This window comes from Lates calcarifer, linkage group LG7_1, assembly GCF_001640805.2.
Source record: "Lates calcarifer isolate ASB-BC8 linkage group LG7_1, TLL_Latcal_v3, whole genome shotgun sequence".
In the NCBI taxonomy this organism is placed as follows: domain Eukaryota; kingdom Metazoa; phylum Chordata; class Actinopteri; family Centropomidae; genus Lates; species Lates calcarifer.
Genome location: NC_066839.1, coordinates 8,469,745 through 8,490,085, shown reverse-complemented (window position 1 = coordinate 8,490,085; position 20,341 = coordinate 8,469,745). Strand labels below are relative to the sequence as shown.

Genomic DNA, 20,341 nt, shown 5'->3' with positions numbered 1-20,341 from the left:
AAACTGAACTTTGACATGACCTCTGAAATCAATCAGACAAAAAAAAAATATATATATATATTTTTTTTTATTGCCATATATTTGTGGAACATGTTTTGATAGAGAGTCAAATGTAGTATTCTCTTAGAGGATCCATTGTTTCTGGGGTGGGTTTGTATCCTCATGTTGTTTCAATGTTGTTTACGATGTTTTGTACATACTGTAATCACTATGTATTCGCTCAGTGCCTTGTCTTCGTGAGTGTCTTCTTCTGTCTGATTAAGTTATCTGTTGTGTTGTAATCCGGATCAAACTGCTCTCGCAGACTTCTCTTAGGAGGTGAAAGGTTAGTCAAGAGCAGAGTGAAGAAGAAGATACCAGTGCTAAGACACCAATTTTCTAATGAACAGGGTTTAACAGACAAAGATACTTTTTGTCTAATTTCAACAAATTTCAGATGTCACAGAAGTCTGACTTGGACTTTTTTGCTCAGCCTAAAATATGGCACAAAGGACTGTAACATGAAATCCACGGGGGGTAGGACAGAGGCTTACAGTGGTGGAGGAAGTATTGAGATCCTTTTCTTAAATAAAAAATACCAATTTCACACTAAAATTTCCATTACAAGTAGAAGTCCTGCTCTGAAAGTGTTATCTAAGTGCTTGTAATCTAAAGTGCTTCTGATATTGTTTGTGCATAATATTTCAAATCTGATTATCTGGATGATATGAAAAAGATACAAAGTGTGCGCATCTAACAAGAGAGCCAGTGATTTAAGACGGCGATAACACACTCGAAGTAGCTAACAGAATCAGCAGGTGACTCAGGTTTCGATTCTGCCTCCATATGATTCATATTGTTCTCGGGGCAAAGGTTTACTTCACTTTCTGTAAGAGGCCTTCATGCATTTGTGGATGTTTAAAAGGAGCCTACAGTGTAACCTTTGTGCTAAATAAAGAAGACAAAGAAGGTACAATATGACAAGAGTACTTTCTTCCTTTCCTTTAGTTTTCTTTAATGTCTTTCAACATGAAATCACAACTCTGAAATGGTCAAAACTGTAAGAGTCATCTGACTTGAAGACAATAGATTTGAAACATGAAATCAGTGAAAAAACGATCAATAAAATGACCTGCGCAGCTAAATTTTAAAAAGTCAAAAACATGCCCTTATTTTGCTGATACTACCAAATTAGTTTATTTGTATACTGCCCTTTTGATTGCTTGTTTATCGTGCTCAAAGTTAGTGATTGAAGATTACATTAGCTATTAAATGACACTGATCTGATTACAAAATGTTTTTTGAGATATGCGTGATTTTTTAATGGTTGAACATTATCGTCCTCATTTTATATTAGAAAATGAGGATCAGTCTAATGAATTCTGAAAACAGTCCCGAATAATAAAACAAGGTAATTTCAGATAATCACACAGACCACCCCCACCCAGTGCTGACAGAGACAGTCAGTCTTAGTTTGTGAAATGTTTTTACCTTTGGCCTGCCACAAGGACTGCTCAGACTTTGGAACCAGGGCAACACATTTGCAAGTCCTGGTAATCACACACTCTTAAGACTGGAGAGGTATAAAAGCCTAAAGACCAAGGAGCAAGGATTAGTCTTCACTGAAAGCGGAGGACTCTCCATACCTTAAGGCTTCTAGGAGCTGTATTAAGCCCATCATGGGGGGTACCAAGCTCTGCCTTTTGCTGCTGCTGGGCACTTATACACTAGCCCGTGAGTAACATGTTTTTATTCTGAAGCTAATTGAATTTTAAGGGTTTGGTCTTATATTTAAAAAAATGGGTAAATCCATTTGAGAAAAAGGTTAGTGGATGTTTGTTGAATTTTAATTTTTTTTAACTGATAATTACTAGATGTTGCTGTTTTTGTATGTGACAAACTCATACCTGCAGTAATTACTAGTTGACTTAGCAGTGATGTTATTCAAATAAAGGATAATTTTAAGATGGCCAATAATGGCTTAATTATACTTGTAAATTCTCTTGACTTAATTCAAGTATGTGTAATTCAAGTAAAGTTTAGAGTTGGTTGTTGCCTTTAAAATTGTCAAGCACATACAATATGTTTTTCGTCTTTTACAGAGCAAGATGTGGGAAGTGTTGAGGAACAATCTCCAGTTTGTTATTGTGAGTTATTTGCTTATTGTCAATGCCCTTTTCATAAATTACTGTTCATGAAATTAATAGATGTGATTGTTTACAGTCCATTTAAAGTATTTAAAGGTCTATAAAGTAGTAGTGTGTTATTCATTTAATGTGTGGTATTAGTGAAGAAAGATGTTCAGTATATAAAATATTACATTATAGTGCTATAACTGATGTTTTGATACTTTTTAGTGGCCAAAAGATTCAAGAACTTCAGGCGCTTTGTGTACGACTATGAAGCTGAGACCTTCAACGGTGTGAATGGAGCTACCGACAACAAGAGTGGCCCCAAAGTCTCCTGCAAAGTATGTCACACCACCCGATCTTTTGTGCAAACACAACAGTCTCATGACCCATAGTAGAAAACGCCAGTGCTAACAAAACATATTTGATCTGCCGCAAAGGTTGAGGTTGATGTGCCCCAGACCTGCAGCTTCATCCTCCGCACCACAGAGTGCTCTCTGAGTGAGATCTCTGGTGTGGATGCTGAGGGTAACCTGGTGTATCGTCCCGCTGCTGGAGCTGAGGCTTTCAGAGCCGCCATGGCCGAGTAAGTCACCTTTTTTGTCTCCAGGAAAGCTTTATTAACCATCTGTGTTGTTTTACTCCTAAAACTGAGGATGATCGGGAAATATAAAAGGTGAAAATGGGGTAAAGGTAAAGGGCAGGTTGTAAATGCTGATCTCTCCACGTCAACAGGAACACCTTGAAGATCACAGTCGAAGGCCAGACGGATGTTAAACTCTACCCTGAGGATAACGAGCCTGTCAACATCCTGAATGTCAAGAGGGGAATCATCTCTGCTCTCATCGTGCCTGCAATGGAAGAGGAGAAGAACAAAGAAATGGTAGCTCCCCTGCCTAATTTGTTGCCTTATTTTTGTTTTTGTCAGCACATAGTTACCGATCGATTCAGGCCAGAGTTACCCAAGTAGAGCTGTTTGTGGAGAGGAGTCACGCAAAGATAAACAAGTTGCCCAATGAGTAGATAAGCTGCCCCAGTCACAGGTGATAAATAACACTCCTGTAACATGTCGTTCTCACATAGACAATCCACAGCAGCAGGTCAAAGTCCCTAGATAACTTTATCTTTCTAATGACATCACCTGCTCTCATTGCAGGGAGGTGGGGGGGTAATCTTTAAGATTGATTGATAATCAGATTCAGGGAGATTGCCAGAGGACAAAAAGCACGTTCACCACTTCAGCCTTTGCAGCTGTGCTTTTTTTAATTGTCTCCCATCCCCTCAGTAAGTATTGATGATAACCTCTCATCATTTCCAGCCCACCGTGCATGGAGTCTGCACCACCGACTTCACTGTTAACTCCAGACAGGATATCGCCACTGATGTGACTGTCACCAGGGATCTTTCCAAATGCGACTGGTTCTTCGCCCGCAGGCAGGACACCAGTCCCCTGGCTCTCATCTCTGGCATGGTAAGAGCTTAAGCAACAACCTAATGCTGTTGTCATCACAAACTAAAGCCAAGAGTTATCAGATAGGGCCTAGAAAATCAAAGTTTCAGTGTTTACCCTTTGAGTAGAGAATAATAGTGTACTGTTTCCAGTATCCAGCACTTCCTCATAATCTAACAAAACATGGATGTCTTGTCAACCTTCTTCCATCAGAACTACCCTCTGTCCAAGATGATTAGCAGCACCCAGACCTGCAACTACAAGTTTGACAACCATAAGAAGCACATGACCAGTGGTACCTGCACAGAGAAACACCTCTTCCTGCCCCTCTCTCACCAGTAAGTGAGAGTAAATTGACCCAGTTTTACAGTAGGCAGATGGCCATGACCGCCTATTCTCCTTATTAATTGTGCACAGTTTGTTTTCTCAAGTTTGTATGAATACTTTTGTACTAGTATGAACATATAATTGCTTGAAATTTAACACAAATGTAGATTGGTTGTATAAAATCAGAAACTTATTTGTGCCAGTTTTAACTAATTGAAACTCCCTCTTAACTTCAACAGGAATGAATATGGAATTTCTGCTATGGTGAAACAGACAGTGACTCTAAGGGAGACAGCCAAGATCAATGACAGAATCTTTGAGCGCAGTGAGTGTTATAGTTTTTTTCAGAGTGCACTGTAAAATATCATATACATCAAATTGTGGCCAAATTCCTACCATTTTCTCATGTTTGTGCTGTAATTCCGTACAGATGAGGACAACTTCAAGTACTTGCCCATGGATGTTGCTGACAATAAGTCCCCCGTGCAGTCCAAGGACGCAGCCATTGCCACAATGCAGCAGCTGAAAACCCTGTCACAGGGCGAGGACCGCGCCAGCCTTTTCCACAAACTGGTGTCAGAGGTCCGTGGCCTGAATGCTGATGTGCTGGGATCTGCCGTTGATGAGATGGTGGACATGTCCATGCCGCTGACATTTCAAGCTCTGGTTCAGTGCGGTACCCCAGAGTGCACCAGTGCCATTCTGAAGGTTCTCAGGACCTTTGATGAAAGTGCTCTTGAGGTTGATGCTACTGTCTACGCCCTGGGACTGGTGTCTAACCCCTCCCGCCTCATGGTGAAGGACATGCTTGCAATGGCTCAGTACAAGCAGAGCAAACCCATCATGTATGCCCTGAGCAATGTAGTCAGGAAGTAAGTAAACCCACATATCATTATATTGATATTATTTACTGAGCAGTAGTTTCTGTTGTAAATTACTGTATCTAATCATCTCTACCTTTGATACCAGACTGTACCAGAGTGAGGGAGTCACCCCTGAGATTACTGCTGTCTCTGAGTTCATGGCTTCTCTTCTGGGTGCTGACTGTGCTGGGGAGAAAGATCTGACCTTCCTGACCTTGAGGGTAGGTAACCAGCTGAGATCTCTGATGAAAATCTAATTTTCAAGATGCTTTCCAGTTTCATGTTTTTTTCTAAATTTGTGTATTATCCCATCCAGGTTGTTGGTAACATGGGAGATGCAATGGAGGCAGCTGACCCTGCTATAAAGGCCACCCTGCTGAAGTGCATGAGACAGCCTGCAACCACACTGGCCGTGCAGCTGGCTGCCATCCAGGCTTTCAGACGCATCTCTGTGACAGATGAGGTATGTAACATCACCCTCCAGAGAAGCTTTCCCATTTTTACAGTGTAACGTTTCTTGAGCTGTTGTGACAAACAAGTGACTGTTGCTTTTCTATCCAGGTTCGCTCTAACCTCCAGAGGGTCTGCCAGTACCCCAAGGGTGCTGTGCAGAAGCGGCTGGCAGCTTACCTGATTCTGATGAGGAACCCCCAGGACAGTGACATGGAAATTTTGAAGAAGCTGCTCAACCAGGAGCAGAACATGCAGATCAAGGCCTTTGTGACCTCCCACGTCTACAACATCATTTCGTCTACTGATTCAGAGACCCAGAAGTAAGAATAGAGCACCTTTTAACTGTCAGCACAACTTGTACTTTATATCTACAAACACTGTGCTGATTTAACAAACACAACTACTTCTATTCAGCTGGTTGATTGTTTTCTATTTTATTTCTACCTCAGGATTGGTAAGAAGATAATGGATGCCCTGCAAGGCACTGATATCTCCACACACAATGACTACGCCACAAAGTCTCGCAACTACAAGCTGGGCCTGGCACATGAGAACATGCAGGCTGCTGTTCAGGGCAACATTGTGTTTGATCCCAGCAGCCAGTTGCCTAGGGAAGTCCTGCTGGAAACTACCCTGAAAGCTTTTGGTTTCAGCATGGACATTTGGGAGGTATGTAATACAGTAGGTCACAGCAGTCAGTAACTTGTTGCTGTTTCAAATTTTAGCATAAACACCAGCAGAAAAAAAATTGATAACATTAAAAAACGACATTCTTGTTTGTTGCCTTTTTATTACCTTTTGTTAAGCCCTAATCATCTGTCACATAAAGTTAAACTAATTTGAATAATTCTAAACCCACTGTTTCTAATCTAATTGCTTTATTTTGCTGGTAGGTTGGCATGGAAGGAAAAGGCTTCGAGCCAAGCATTGATGCTTTGTTTGGAAAGAACGGCTTCTTCCCTGACACTGTGTCCAAGGCTATTTACTGGGCTGAAGACAAAATGCCACCAAGGATTAAAGAAGTTCTAGAGAAGTGGGTTGCTCCCCTGAAAACTGAGGGACAGAAGGTACTGTATATCTTGTGTGGAATTACTTCTGTTGAACACTCTTGGTCTAAATTATTTTATCATTTCCACTAATACCACCACAACTAATACAATGGAACTCTTTCCTAAGGTCCCTGAAAACCTTGTGAGAGAAATTATGCGCAACTTCAACAAGCTGGTGAAAGATCTGCAGAGCCAAGAGTCTCCAGAGGCCATGGCCTACCTGAAGATCATGGGAAATGAGCTTGGTTACATCAAGGCCAACGAAATGAAGTCTATGGCTTATAACGCATTTATGTATGGAGAAATTTTGATGAAGCTCATTCCTACCAAGGTACTGTTCTGTACTCCTGTTATCTGTTCAATATGATGCCTATCCATCAATTTTCAACACCAAAATAAAATAACTTCTTCTTATCAGGTTGTGACTGACCTGATGTCCAGCACTGACAATGAGATCTTTGCCCATTACATCTTCATGGACAACAAATTCATCATGTCAACAGCATCTGGCTTGCCTCTGACATTTGCTCTGTCTGGCACCTTCACTCCTGGTGCAAAGGGAGGCCTTCGCATGACTCCAAACATGGTACATTTTCAGGCATTCATCCTTATCCTGTTATTAATACTCCTTCAAAAAAGTCTGTCATAATGACAGTATTATCTTGTTGCTGGTTTAATTATTTAATTCCTGCCAAGGAGTTCTTGCTTGAGTATTCTTTTCATACCTCTGGAGCCCCTTTCACTTCATGCAATCTGTTTTTGTTCACAGAAGGAGCTGTTATTCATGCCCTCTGTTGGAGTTGAGTTTGTGACTCAGATGGGAGTCCATGTCCCTGAATTTGTTGTGTCCGCTGTGGAGATGCACACCAACATGTACCATGAGAGCGCTCTCAATGCCAAGATCTCCATGGAGCAGGACCAGGTCAAGCTTTCCATCCCCGCCCCACAGGGAACCACAAAGTTCTTGAGGATCAGGTAAGAACAAATGACACAAAACACATATATTGCAGTATATTAAAAAGATGAAATGTTATTGTTTTGTTGTGTTTCTGCTTTTGTGAATCTGCTGTTGGTCATATGCTGGTGTGCTAAAAAGCAACACGTGGCACCACACTGCATGTAATCTTTCATATGGTGTTTTCAGCAAAATTATAAGAAGATTTTAACTGATTTTGTTTTTTTCCTTCAAAATAGCAATAAAGTGCTGATTGTAGGTGCTGGCCAGGCCACAATGATCCCACACACAGAGGGTGAATCAGAATGCATGCCTCTCTTCTCTGGAGTCAGATACTGCACCAGAACTCTTCGTGCTGACACTGGTGACAAGACTGCTGTTCCTTACTTCCCCCTGAACGGAGAGACTGGGTAAGTTGTTCTTTGAAGAAACTGTGATTATTCCGTCATATCACTGATTTTCACTGCTTATTGAATGAATATCGTTCTTTAAGTCTTATATATATATATTCTTCTGTAATGGAAAATATTCAGTGTGTACTATTAGTTGGATTTGTATGGCTATGTGCGCTGGTATATCATTCGGTAAGGCCAATAAACACTATGACTAAATTTTGACTTTTTTTAATTTTTAAGAAATGATTTTCATAGTTGTCTACATCCACAGTACAATATCATTAAAGGATTTTTTTAAAATAAAAACTCATCAGATGCTTGTTCTTTGTTCTCTAGATTTGCTGTAGACGTCATGCCCTCTAAAGAAGTCACTGAGTACACAGCCACCATCGCCTATAAGCTCCTCAGTGAAGGAAAGGATGGCCGCCAGAAGGTTGATTCTTTGAAGATGGCCCTGAGAGCTGAGGGTATGATCATCATATTTATTCAAAAAACATGTCAGCCTGTGTTTTTATCTGTGAACCATAGTCTTTCATTTTGTATGGCTACATACATCAGTAATCAAGTAATCCTGTTTTTTTTACTCTGTTACTTCAGGTGCTCAGCCTACCGAGGCTACAGCCACCATGAAATATAACAGGAACAGGAATGTCTTCACCACCCAAATCCAGGTACCTGACTTTGATGTTGAGGCTGGCGTTAAGGTTGGCATGACCGACAGCAGCAGCAAAGGCAAATCCATTGTCCTTGAGATCACCAACAAGAACGTGCCCCAGCTGTCTTTGACTGGCCGTGCCAAGTGAGTAAACCCCACCACAATCTTTGTTTAAACACTTAGCTAATAAATAATGTATCTTACTTAAAGTTAGGTACTGATTTTCATATTCAGTAGTCTTCATGTAAACATAGGCATTAACTGGATTGTGTTTTTATTCATCCCTAGGCTTCAGGCTATGACTGATGGCATGCTGCAGGTTCAGCTGTTAGTCCCCTCACTCAAGACTGATGCCGCCATCACTGCTACAATGAGCAAAACTGATGGACTCACCATGGAGATCAAAAGTGATGTCAAGCTCCCAGAGACCTCCTCTATTCAGGCAGTCACATTCAAATATGGTACGTTTATAACAAAATAGTGCTAATGAACTTCAAAGATTGATAATTTCAGGAATTTATCCAAACACTGTCTCAAATGCAAAACTAAAATTCTAAATGCTTTGTGTCTCAGGTGAAGACCAGGCTGAGGTTCAGCTGATGTCCAACATGAATGCTGATACTAAGATCCTGGTGCCTTACACTGAGGCCCTCCAGGCCTGGCTCGGGCAGTTTGTGGAGGATGTTATGGACCAGCAGGTTGTCAAGACTGATATGAAACTGCGTCACATCTTCAACAAGGCAGTTGAGGTGAAAATAATATAATAATTTAAACTATTTTAAAATACCTTGATCAGTTGTAGGTTTTTCGTAGCTAAAGCATGAATAATGTGGTGTTTCTTCATCAGGCCAGCAATATCTGGATGGACAAGATCACAACTGATGTTCCCTATGTTGAGACTCTGAAGAACAGTATAACAGAGATGGAAGTGCCCTCCATGCCTGAAAATCTATTCATGAATGTGTAAGTGTAACATACATTCAGTAATCTGAACTAGGATATACGTCATTTTTTGTATGGATTGTGAGAAAATTGCAGCTTTTTCCTGATAAAATCATAGGTGACTTTTACTTTCCAGTTAAATTGTTTTAAATTTAACAAGTGTTCTGTTTTCCTTCCTTTTACCAGTGAAAGCAGATTCAAATACCAGTTCAACCAGGACCGTTTGGCCATCAGTATCCCTCTGCCTCTTGGAGGAAAATCATCTGAGGAGCTAAGGATACCTGCAATGGTCACCTCCCCTCGCATCTCCTTACCTCAGGTAGACATGGAGCTTGCCCCAAGGGAGATCCACATCCCCACTTTTACCATCCCTTCTGAATATGATCTCACACTGCCTCTGATGGGAATGGTGGAGGTGTCTGCCAAGGTCAACAGCAACTACTATAACTGGGAGGCAACAGCCTCTGCTGGCAACAACACTGCTGAGTCTCCTAGCTACATGGCCAAGTTCAATGTCATGGCTGACAGCCCAATCCAGCTTCTCTCCTTCTCAACTGAGGGTAAGTTAATCTTTATTCTTTTGTACATTTGCTATTTAACACAACAGAAAGTGCATACAAGTTGATACTAACTGATATTTCATTGATTTATCTGTTTTAAAGGAGCCACAAAAATCACAGACACAGCAGAGGAAACTATGAAATTCACAGCTGAGGGTTCCCTGAAACACATGTTTGTAAGCACAGGTTTTAACCTGCTGGAAACCATTGCTGTCACAGACAATGTACTATCAACAGGAAGATACAACATCTATGCCACTGCCCCTCTGGGTCTGGACACTTCTCTGACTATTACAACACAGTTCACCCTAGCTCCAAACATGCTCTCTGGAGACCTCAACACAGATGGAAGTGTTTCTGTTGGGCCCATGACTGCTACCACCACCTACCTCCACACCTTCTCTGTTGAGCCAGTGAAGAAAGAAGCAAGACTGGAGAGTAACCTTAGAGTAAACTCTGAAATCCTGAAGGTTGTGAACAAGATCAAGGCATCCTATGCAAATGAGGAACTTCTGATTGAGTCTAACACCAACATGAACAGTGACCCCATCAAGCACACCACCAAAATGAGCCTTAGCTACAAGGATGTCAAGCTTATGATCCAGTCTGACTCAGTGACCAAGGCTGATGACAAAATGCTTCGTAGCCAGGTAGAGTTCTCCTCCACTGGAGGACAGGCCAGCCTCAGGATAGAGAATCAAGCTGATGACACCAAGAACCGTGCCTACTCTCTGCTCACTGGGTCCATGAACCCCTCCGGCTTGGAGATCAACACAGATGCCTCCATTAATATCTTTGCAAGCCTTGCCTCTCACAAGGCCACCTTGGTCCTGAACATGAATGGCCTCACCACCACCTGTACAACAACTGCTCAGCACAGCCCAATGACCTTTGAGAATATTTTCCATGCTGGAGTTGACACTTCTGGTGCCACCATGTCTCTCACCACTAAGGGAGCCATTAAAGAGAACAAAGCTGAGTTCAATGTTGAGGGAAAGATTGCAACCACAGAAGTTTCTTTCAACGGTGTCTTTAAGGGTAACCTCTTTGACATCAACACCATGAACAGAATGAACCTTAGAGTGAATGAAGATGGCCTGAGTCTTTCCAACAACATGGTTGGATCTTTCAATGAAATGAGGACTGAAAATGTCCACTCACTGTCCCTTGCACTGAAATCTTTTACCCTTCGCTCCAAGACTGACAACGTCCTTGATAACAGTAACTCGTACATGCATGACATCACAGTTAACGTGGAGCGTTTTACTGCCTTGGTTATTGTGAAAAATGACCTGAAGATCATGGAGGTTAACTTTGTGAATGATGCCCAATTCAAGGCAGAGCCCTACAACATGGAGCTGACTGGAACAATGACGGGAGTTTTCTCAGAGGAAGAGCTCAAGCACACTTATGAAATCAAGTTTGTTGACATGGTCCTGTCTGCAAAGTGCAATACCAACGGTAAACTACTGGGGTCTCACATGACACATACTACTGATATGGAGGTTGGTGGTCTGACCGTGAAGTTCAACAATGTGGCTAACTTCAACTCACCATCTCTTCGTCTTGACAGCACAGTCAAAACTGTTGCTGCACCCTTCACTCTGAACATCGATGCCATTTTCAACTCAGATGGTGCAGTGTATCTGTATGGACAGCAGAGTGGTGAACTTTACAGCAAATTCCTCCTGAAAGCAGAACCCCTTCTGTTCACACATTCATTTGAGTACAGAGCTTCAACCACCCATGAACTGGAAGGCAGACCCACCATTAAGACCAACATGGAGAACAAGTTCAACAGCATGCTTAGCCTGGAAAAGCAAAGTGTCACACTGAAGATGAAATCCAAAGTAAACGAACACACTTTTGATGAAGAAATTAGTGCTTACAACAATGCGGAGAGAATGGGTATTGAGATGGCAGGAGCAGTCTCAACCCCCCTCTTCAGTGAGGCCAGTCAAGATTATGCTATTTCTGGATTTGTGAAATATGACAAGAACAGTGACAGCCACTTCATCCAGATCCCATTCATTGAGCACCTGCCTGCAGTCATTGAAAATGTAAAGACCACAATGATGAGGCTGATGGACCACAGCATTGAGATGCTGAAAGACATCGACAGCAGGTATGAGATCAGTGTTAAGTTGCAAAACAAAGTGTCAGAACTGAAGGAGGTCATTGACAACTTTGACTTCAACCTCTTTGTCCAAGACTTAAGGAAGTTTATCAACTCAATGGAAAATGTCATAACCAACATGACAGCCAAGTTCCCCACTGACAAAATCATGAATGTGCTGAAATCCATCAAGGACACTATCATGGCTTGGATCAAGAAGTATAACATTGCAAAGAAGTTCAATGTAATGTATGCCAAAATTGAAGAGATCCTCTCCAGCTATGAGATTGAGAAGATGATTGGGGCCATCATGGATGAGGTTGTCAAAATTATGAAGCAGTACGAGGTGAGGGAAAAGATTCAGTCTGCATTTGCTGCTCTCAGATCAATTAACATCCAGCCTTTGGTCAAAAAAGCTATGGTACCTGTTCAGGAGCTTGTGAATGAAGTGTATTCCTTTGACTTCAAACAGCTGATTGAAGACATGAGTGACTATTTCATGAGACTGGTCCAGAAAATCAGATCTTTTGAATATGACACATTCACTATGGAGCTGAAAGAGAAGGTGACAGATATGACCAAAATTCCCTGTTTTGGAAAACTCTATGGAGAGTTCAGGGTTACCTTCACCTCATTACAAACTCAGGACCACTGCTGACCTGGAGAACACCACAACCACATCAGTCACACCAGAGTTCAAAATGACCTTCAACTCACAGGCTACATCTACTTTGAGAGTCTTGGACTTCACTGTGGATGCCAGTGCACATTTTGCAGCACCCAAGATGAGTCGTCTGTCCATCTCTGAGAACATCAATGTTGACCAGTCATGTTTCACACTTGAACATAAGGGAACAATGACTCTCTATGGTCTGTCAGCTCAAGCTAATGCTGAAACTACTGCAAAAGTCACAACTGAGCTCTATGTTGCAGAACTTACCAACAATGCAGTCTTTGCCATGGAAAATGGAGTGTCTGCAACTGTGGAGACTGGATACAAACATGACCTCAACATGCCACCTCTCAACGTCTTCAGTGAAACATTGATGAATCAAAAGACTGTTTTCGTGCTTGAGGCTGGCACTGCCAGTCTGACCTTTAACAATGTGGCCAAGGGAAAATATGCAGTTCATGACTTCTCAGATGAGGCAACCCACAAGAGTGATATAGAAGTGGTCATGGATCTCCACACAGCTAAAGTGACATTCACTGGAGAAACAGGCTGTAGCCAATTTAAAATGAACCAAAATGTGGTTGCTGAAATGTGCATCTTCCGGCACATAATTGTTGATGCCAAGGTTGAAACAGAAACACCTTTCATTAGGGGCAGCGTTGCTGAGGTCAAGTTCCAAGCTAAGGTTGAAGACATGAAAATTGATCTCACTGCATCTCACAATGCAGAGCTGATCGGACAGGTTGAGGGAACTCTCTCAAGCTCTGCCCTTGCTTTGATCACACCTAATGAGCTTGTGTTTGACACCAAGAACAAGGGAAATGCCAAGGTTGTTCTTCCATTCAAGCTGTCTGGAAAGGTGGATCTCCAGAATGACATTGCTCTTACCATTAACTCTAAAGTTCAGCAAGCTAGCTGGACAGGCCTGGCTCGATTCAACCAGTACAAATACTACCATTACTTTACCATGGATAATGGTGAGAGAGAAATCAACATATTTTCCCAGATTAATGGAGAGGCAAATCTTGATGTACTGAGGGAACGTATCACCATTCCTGACATAACAGTGCCATTTGTTGGTATGAGAACACCAAGAGTGGAAGACTTCTCCCTGTGGGAAGATACTGTCCTGAGCAACCTCCTGACCACAACTCAGCAGACATTTGACATGAACTCCAAGCTGAAGTACATGAAGAACCCTGAGATGATTACCATCAACATTAATGTTGACCCAATCATCAGTGCCATTAACAGCAATGTCAAGACACTGCACAAGAAAGTGCTCATCAGTAAGGATAAGGCTGCTGCCATCCTCGCTACATCTTATGGCAAAGCAAAGGCAGAGTATGAAAAATATAGCATTGAGTTGCCCAAAACCATTACAGTGCCTGCCTACAAAGTTCCAGTGATGAATGTTGAGGTGTCTACATTTACCATTCCTCTTCCTGACTTTAGTCTCATCACAATGCCTGCACTGCATGTTCCATCTGCCCTGAGCAAGCTGACTCTTCCAAAAATCACTCTGCCCAAAATTCAGAGCATCAAGATCCCAGTAATGGGTGATCTGACCTATGAGTTCTCCATGAAAACAGCAGTGCTCACACTCAAAACTGATGCCAGCATCCTCAACCAGGATGGCATTGTGATCAAACTTGATGCTTCCTCATCCTCTGAATTTGAGATTCTGACTGGAAAGATTGTGGGCACCTCCAACCTGAACACAGCTGGTGGACTCAAAATGGCTTCTGTCCTCTCTGTGAAGCATCCAGTGGTGGAGGGAAACCATGAGAGCAGCATCATCTTAAATTATGAAAATGTGGACACCTCCATCACCAATTCAGCAAAGGTCAATCTACCTGACCTGATGATGGAAATCTACCAGGAGATTACTGGAAATCCCCAGGAGGGTCTTGTTGTCTCTATGTCCACTCCATCTGCCGGACTCATTGCAGTTCAGATGCAAACTAAACGCCCAGCACAAGTCAAAGCAAGACTCTATGGTCGCTACCCGGTAAGAGAACTTTTGGTTACTAGTTTGCTTATTTATAATAAATTATTGTAATTCTAGTACAATGATGTATTCATATTTTAGTAATTCCTTTTTTGTCTCCTGTTTGCTTTTTCCTACAGTCTGAGCCAACAACAGACATTGATATCTTTGGCCTGAAAATGTCTGTGATGAACTCTGAGAAGCTGAACATTCAAACAACCTGGAATATGGAGATGCCATATGAGGTGATGCTGGGACTGAAGAAACAGGTGCCCACAGTCATGGAAATGGTATCTGACCCTGCTGTCAGGACATATAACGAAATCTACAAACAGGCTAGAAGGGTTGGGGATTCCATTGAACAGGCTAGGAAGCAGGGTAAAGTGATGTTCAAAAGAGCCGTTGACAACTTTGCAGCAGTAAATCCTTCTAATGTTCTGACAACGGTCACAGATAAGACCATTTTGATCCTTAAAGAGTACCAAAAGAAAGTTGAAATCATTCTTGGTGCTGTTGTGAAATTCTTGAGAGAGACCAAGTTCCAGATCCCTGGTTATGAACAGAGACTGTCTGGGCTTGAAGTCTACCAAAAATTTAGTGCTTTTGTTGCAGATGTATCTGAGGAAGCTGTTCAAAAGATTCCAGAGTACTTTACCTCTATGTTTACAACAGTCCTTGATTATTTCCAAGCCATTGAATTCACCCTTCCTGGCTCTAACCACATTGTCAGTGGAAGAGAAATTCTTGATGATTTGTCTGTAGCTCTGAGGAAAATCCAAGACCAAATAATTGTCACTGTGAGGAAACTGGGAGACATCCAGTTGGAAGACATCATTCAGAAATTCTCAGCATTTATGCAGTTTACCACTGAACAAAGTGAGAGGTTTCTCCAAACTTTAAAATCTCAGAATGTAGAGAAGCTCTCCACTTTTGTGACTGATGTGTACAACGATGTCATCAACTCTCCACTCCTGATTGATGTTGCCAGGCAGGTTGAGGAGGCCCACAGAATTGTTATGGAATATCTAAAAGCTGTGAGAGCTAAAATCCAGAATGTCTTGGCTGACATTTCTACTGAACAGCTTCAAGCTGACATCCAGTCCTGGATTGACTCATCTGTAAAACGTCTGAATGCATTCCAGAACAATATCATTAGGACCCTTAAGGAGAAGAGCAAAAATGTTGAAACCTTTGTGAGAGTAAGTGACAGACAGATGGAGGTTGACATTCCTTTGCCATTTATTGCCAAATTCAACTAACTGGTTAACTGGCTCAAAAAGATACAATCAATGCAAACACGGTATTACATCTGTTGTGTGACCTTCAAGACTAAATCTGTTCTACCTAAAATACAAAACTGCATGCTAGCAAATGTTATCTGTACCCAAGATGTTTGTCTCTCTACTCTGTTTTACAAAGTATTAATTTTGTAATTTTTATTTCACAGTAGACTCCCAGTTGTGACCCTACTGTGTTTTCTATGTTTCATGTACTATTTAAAAACTATGTGGGCTTCAATAAAGACAGTTTGTACTGCATGCATCTCTGTGCATTTCTTATATCATTTAACATAAATGTCTAAAACCTAAATTCTTGGAAGGCTTATACAGTAAGAGTGTAAAGGTTTTTACACACAATTATTCCTCCAAGTTGGTGTTGTGATGTATGTATGTAAGTGGCATTTTCCTAACTTTAGCTTTAGTCAAAGTTGTTTCCCTCAAACTCACAAATGTATAGTTGCTGATTAAAATAACACAGCCATTATATGGTATGATTTTTTTAAGTCTATTACAAATCCCTGTCATTTGCCCTTGAATCATTTGTTTCCTTGGGTATAAATTTAGCAGAGACGCAAATAGCTTCTGTGATACACAAGCTCTCTGATCATAAAACAAAGAGAATGAGAGAAATGAATATAGTGTTGACAGCTGTTGTTAACAATAGCAAAAATGCCAAGCCCTAAAAGTTATTTCAGTTTGGCTTTGGAATAAATTAATACATTTTTCAGATGTATAATCCAAAAGCAGTGGTGAAATAACTATTCAGATCATTTACTCAAGTAAAAATAGCACAACAGTGTAAAAACACCCCATTACAAGTATATATATATAACCTATACAACCTTCATTAAGTATTAAATGTCATAAAATTTATATATATATATATATATGTATTATATATATATATATATATATATATATATATACACACACACACACACACACACACACACTTACTTTCAGGCATGTTGAAAGCAGGGGTACCTAACAGCACAGTAACACAATATCAACTGGTCTTTACTGTGTGAAAATGACACAAAGGAATGGAGAAGTAGAGATGGTGACACACATTGATTTTTTTATTGAGTTTCCCAGAACAGTACCTTGTTCCCTTACATTCTGTGTTGTTTTTCCTCACAAAAACTTCCATTGTTTGTCATCTACCATTCAAACTTAGAAAGTATTGCGTAATTACATTAATGTGGTCATAATTTGAACTCTTACAAACACATAGGTTTGGCACATTTTCAGCATTTTTTCTTCTCCAGGATTCCATTGTTGAAGAAGATGAAAACTGCACTGTCTGATCAGTGAATAATAACCTAACAACACTGGAAATCAGAGGCACATGAGGGGGGCCAGTGTGGGAAAATTAACCAATCCAGCACAATGCATTCCTGCTCTGTAAGTCAGCAAAAAGCCCAGCAACAGAAGGCAGGGGGGAATGTGACTTTTACACCATCGTAACTCTGGTTGGATTTGTAAAAGATACTCTTTTAAACTCTGATTTATCTTTACTATAGTTGCTTATTGAATCACAGGGTAAAAAAAAAATGACATGTTTAAAGTGAAATTGAGCTTCTTTTGTCTTCAGTTACCATTAACAGAATAACTCACAATGTAGATCCACCAGGGGTGTGCCCTAGATTTTCAGTGTAGCAACAGTATCTGTAATTGATGTTCATAGCTGTCATTTGAACAAGCACTCCCACTATAGTGTAAGAGGACAGTTACACAACACCTCTGTGTAGACACATATCAAACATGAGCTGGATATATTTCACAAAACTGGAAAATTGGCTGACAGACATTGAATTCTTCAAAGGCTCCAACAATGTTTCTGAACAGATAACTCTGAGGTACATTCACAGTCATAGAGGAAGACATTGAGATAGAATTTGTGTGTGTGTGTGTGCATATTTCTCAACCATTTATAATTCAGTTTTACAGCTGTAAACAAACTTTTTTACAGCTTCAGAAAAATGACTACTTTACGTTTAGTTTTAGTCTGGTATTTTAATCAAAGAAATACCCTTTTGGTTAAGTTTGTGTCATTATTATAAGATTGTGGTTATAATAACATAACATCTGATAACTTTTCATTGAAATTTTTTATTGCCATACCATGGCTTAATCCCATATGAGAGTGGGCTACACCGGCTCAATAGAGCTCTGATGTAGTCCACTCCTCTTTTCATGACACTTTCTAAGAAAACATATATCACTGAACAAAGCACTCACATGCTAAACCATCTCACATGCTCAATCTTCTCTTTTGGAAATGTCACCCACAAAACTGGAAACAAAGCTGCAGCTAAATGGAAAATGTTATAGACAGCTGAGATATGCCAGCCTGTGAAACAGCTAAACCTGTATTCCAGAGCTCAGAAACATATTCAGATACTGTATGTGCTTGAAATGACTTGGTTCAGTTGAGGCTGCAAGAAAAAAATAACAGCATTTCCCCTCGCTGACTGTGCTATTTACGACTGACAATGATTTTGAGTAACCTTTCCTTCCACTGTTTTGATAATCCATGTACAAAAGAACCCATTTCATCAACGTCCTCTCAGAACTGGCCCCTCTAGCCACAGCCAGGCATGAAATTTAGAGTAGACGCATGCTTAACAAGCCTGAAAAAAGAAATATTTCTGGTAACAATTGATTAACTGTTTGTTTGTTCACTTAACTCTTACAAACACCAACCAGAACTCTGACAATATGGTTAGCCCTTTTCAAAACTGGCCAACATGTACTCTCCTAGGCCTCTGATTAAATCTTGGCCTGTTGCATAACAACTAATAAACTAGGCATTTAATACTGTGGAGTCAATTACATACTTTTTGGGCATTGATATAACTAACAAACCTGAGACAGCTGATACCATTAACCGTAAACTGAAGCTATGTTTTTATTTAAAAAGGCATAAAACATCAGAAGAGCTTTACAGACCACTTCAGGTACCCTTACATTGATTAACAGGCTTTATAAAACTTTCTGTGAGTCGCTGTAGTTTCAGATTCTGTGCAATTTCCCAAACTTAATGCAGTCAATTTACAACACAAAGTGGACATAAATAACAAGTGCAATTATTACTGATTTGCCTATTACAATGTATAACCTTGGCAGTAAGGCAGTGGCCTATGCAAACACTGTGAAACACAAGAAGTGAGCAATTAAAATCTTGGCTCGAAAGCAGGCCTTGTCCACATCAGAGACAGGGGTTAAGGCGTCCACTGAAATGTAGCGGTTAGTGGTTTGTCCTTTTTACCCCTCCACCAGTCAGGCTGGGATCATGTGACCCACAAAGAACATGCTGTAACCAGTGCATTTCTCACACATACACACACACACACACCGATATCAGGTGATTATCGAGTGTGTTCAAAACAAGTCGTCTGTCAAGTCAAGTCATTCGTTTTGGTTCAGCCAAGGTCGTCTGATTACAAGGGAGTATCCAAACCATGGTCACTGCCCATACATGTTTAGACACACACGGATCCCAGCGGTGGTTACGTCTTGTCTACGCCTCTCGGTTCTCCAGACAAGAGTCAGATTCACATCAACACGCAGCATTTGAGACAACCACCCGGCGGTGTTGTTCGTTTTTGTAAGGCTGCCCGCGTTGCAGTCTCGAATACTTCCCAGATCCCCTCCTTGGTTTTGGCAGAACACTCCAAATAGTCATATGCGCCAATGCGCATGGCCATGGCCCGGCCATCCTCTGTTTTCACTGGCTCCAGCTTCAACCGGGACAGCTCGTTCCTCACGTTCTCGTCGTTGCGCAGATCCTTCTTGTTGGCCACTAGTATAATGGGTACATTCGGACAAAAGTGTTTGACTTCGGGGACCCACTTTTCTGGGATGTTTTCCAGCGAATCCGGGCTGTCCACGGAAAAGCACATCAGAATGACATCGGTGTCCGGATAGGAAAGTGGGCGCAGCCGGTCGTAATCCTCCTGTCCGGCTGTGTCCCACAGAGCCAGCTGGACCTGCTTGTTGTCCACTTCAATGTCCGCCACATATGTCTCAAACACAGTCGGAACATACACCTCGGGAAACTCGTCTTTGCTGAATACGATCAGCAGACATGTTTTCCCACATGCGCCGTCCCCCACCACGACAAGTTTCTTGCGTATGTCTGCCATCTTCTGTCTTTTTACACTATCTCTCGCTCAAATGTGGCATCCAAAACACATATGTAGGCTACCTGCTGTATCCGCTACTTAAATACTCTGACTGAAACCGGACAGCCTTGTTCCGTAAGTCGACGCTGTGTCCTAAAGTCCAAACCTTTTCCCAGGCAGTACCCGCTGCTCTTTATAAAGCGCAGGGTGGTTTCCTAAATATAGCAACCCAATCGGAAATAGGGAGGTGAGATCACAGTTTGTAATGAAGGAGGTGATTGGATCTCATCGGTTTTACTTATGTAGAGGAGGGTCATGGACCACGAGGACCCACCCGACCCAGGATCAGCTAAAATCAGCCACATCTAACTGCTTGATCATGTAGATTACGCGACATT

The 20,341-nt window shown here is 41.3% G+C and overlaps 1 protein-coding gene and 1 pseudogene across 1 annotated transcript; one reads left to right on the top strand and one right to left on the bottom strand.

Annotated features, from left to right (window-relative positions):
- Nucleotides 1–1,484: 1,484 nt before the first annotated feature.
- On the top strand, nt 1,485–16,074 carry LOC108895951 (apolipoprotein B-100-like; annotated as a pseudogene).
- Nucleotides 16,075–16,872: 798 nt separating this feature from the next.
- On the bottom strand, nt 16,873–20,136 carry LOC108895950 (rho-related GTP-binding protein RhoB). The gene has a single exon (XM_018694965.2). It carries the CDS (start codon nt 19,962–19,964, stop codon nt 19,374–19,376), a length of 591 nt encoding a protein of 196 aa, XP_018550481.1. The 5' UTR covers nt 19,965–20,136; the 3' UTR covers nt 16,873–19,373.
- Between the last annotated feature and the right edge of the window lie 205 nt (nt 20,137–20,341).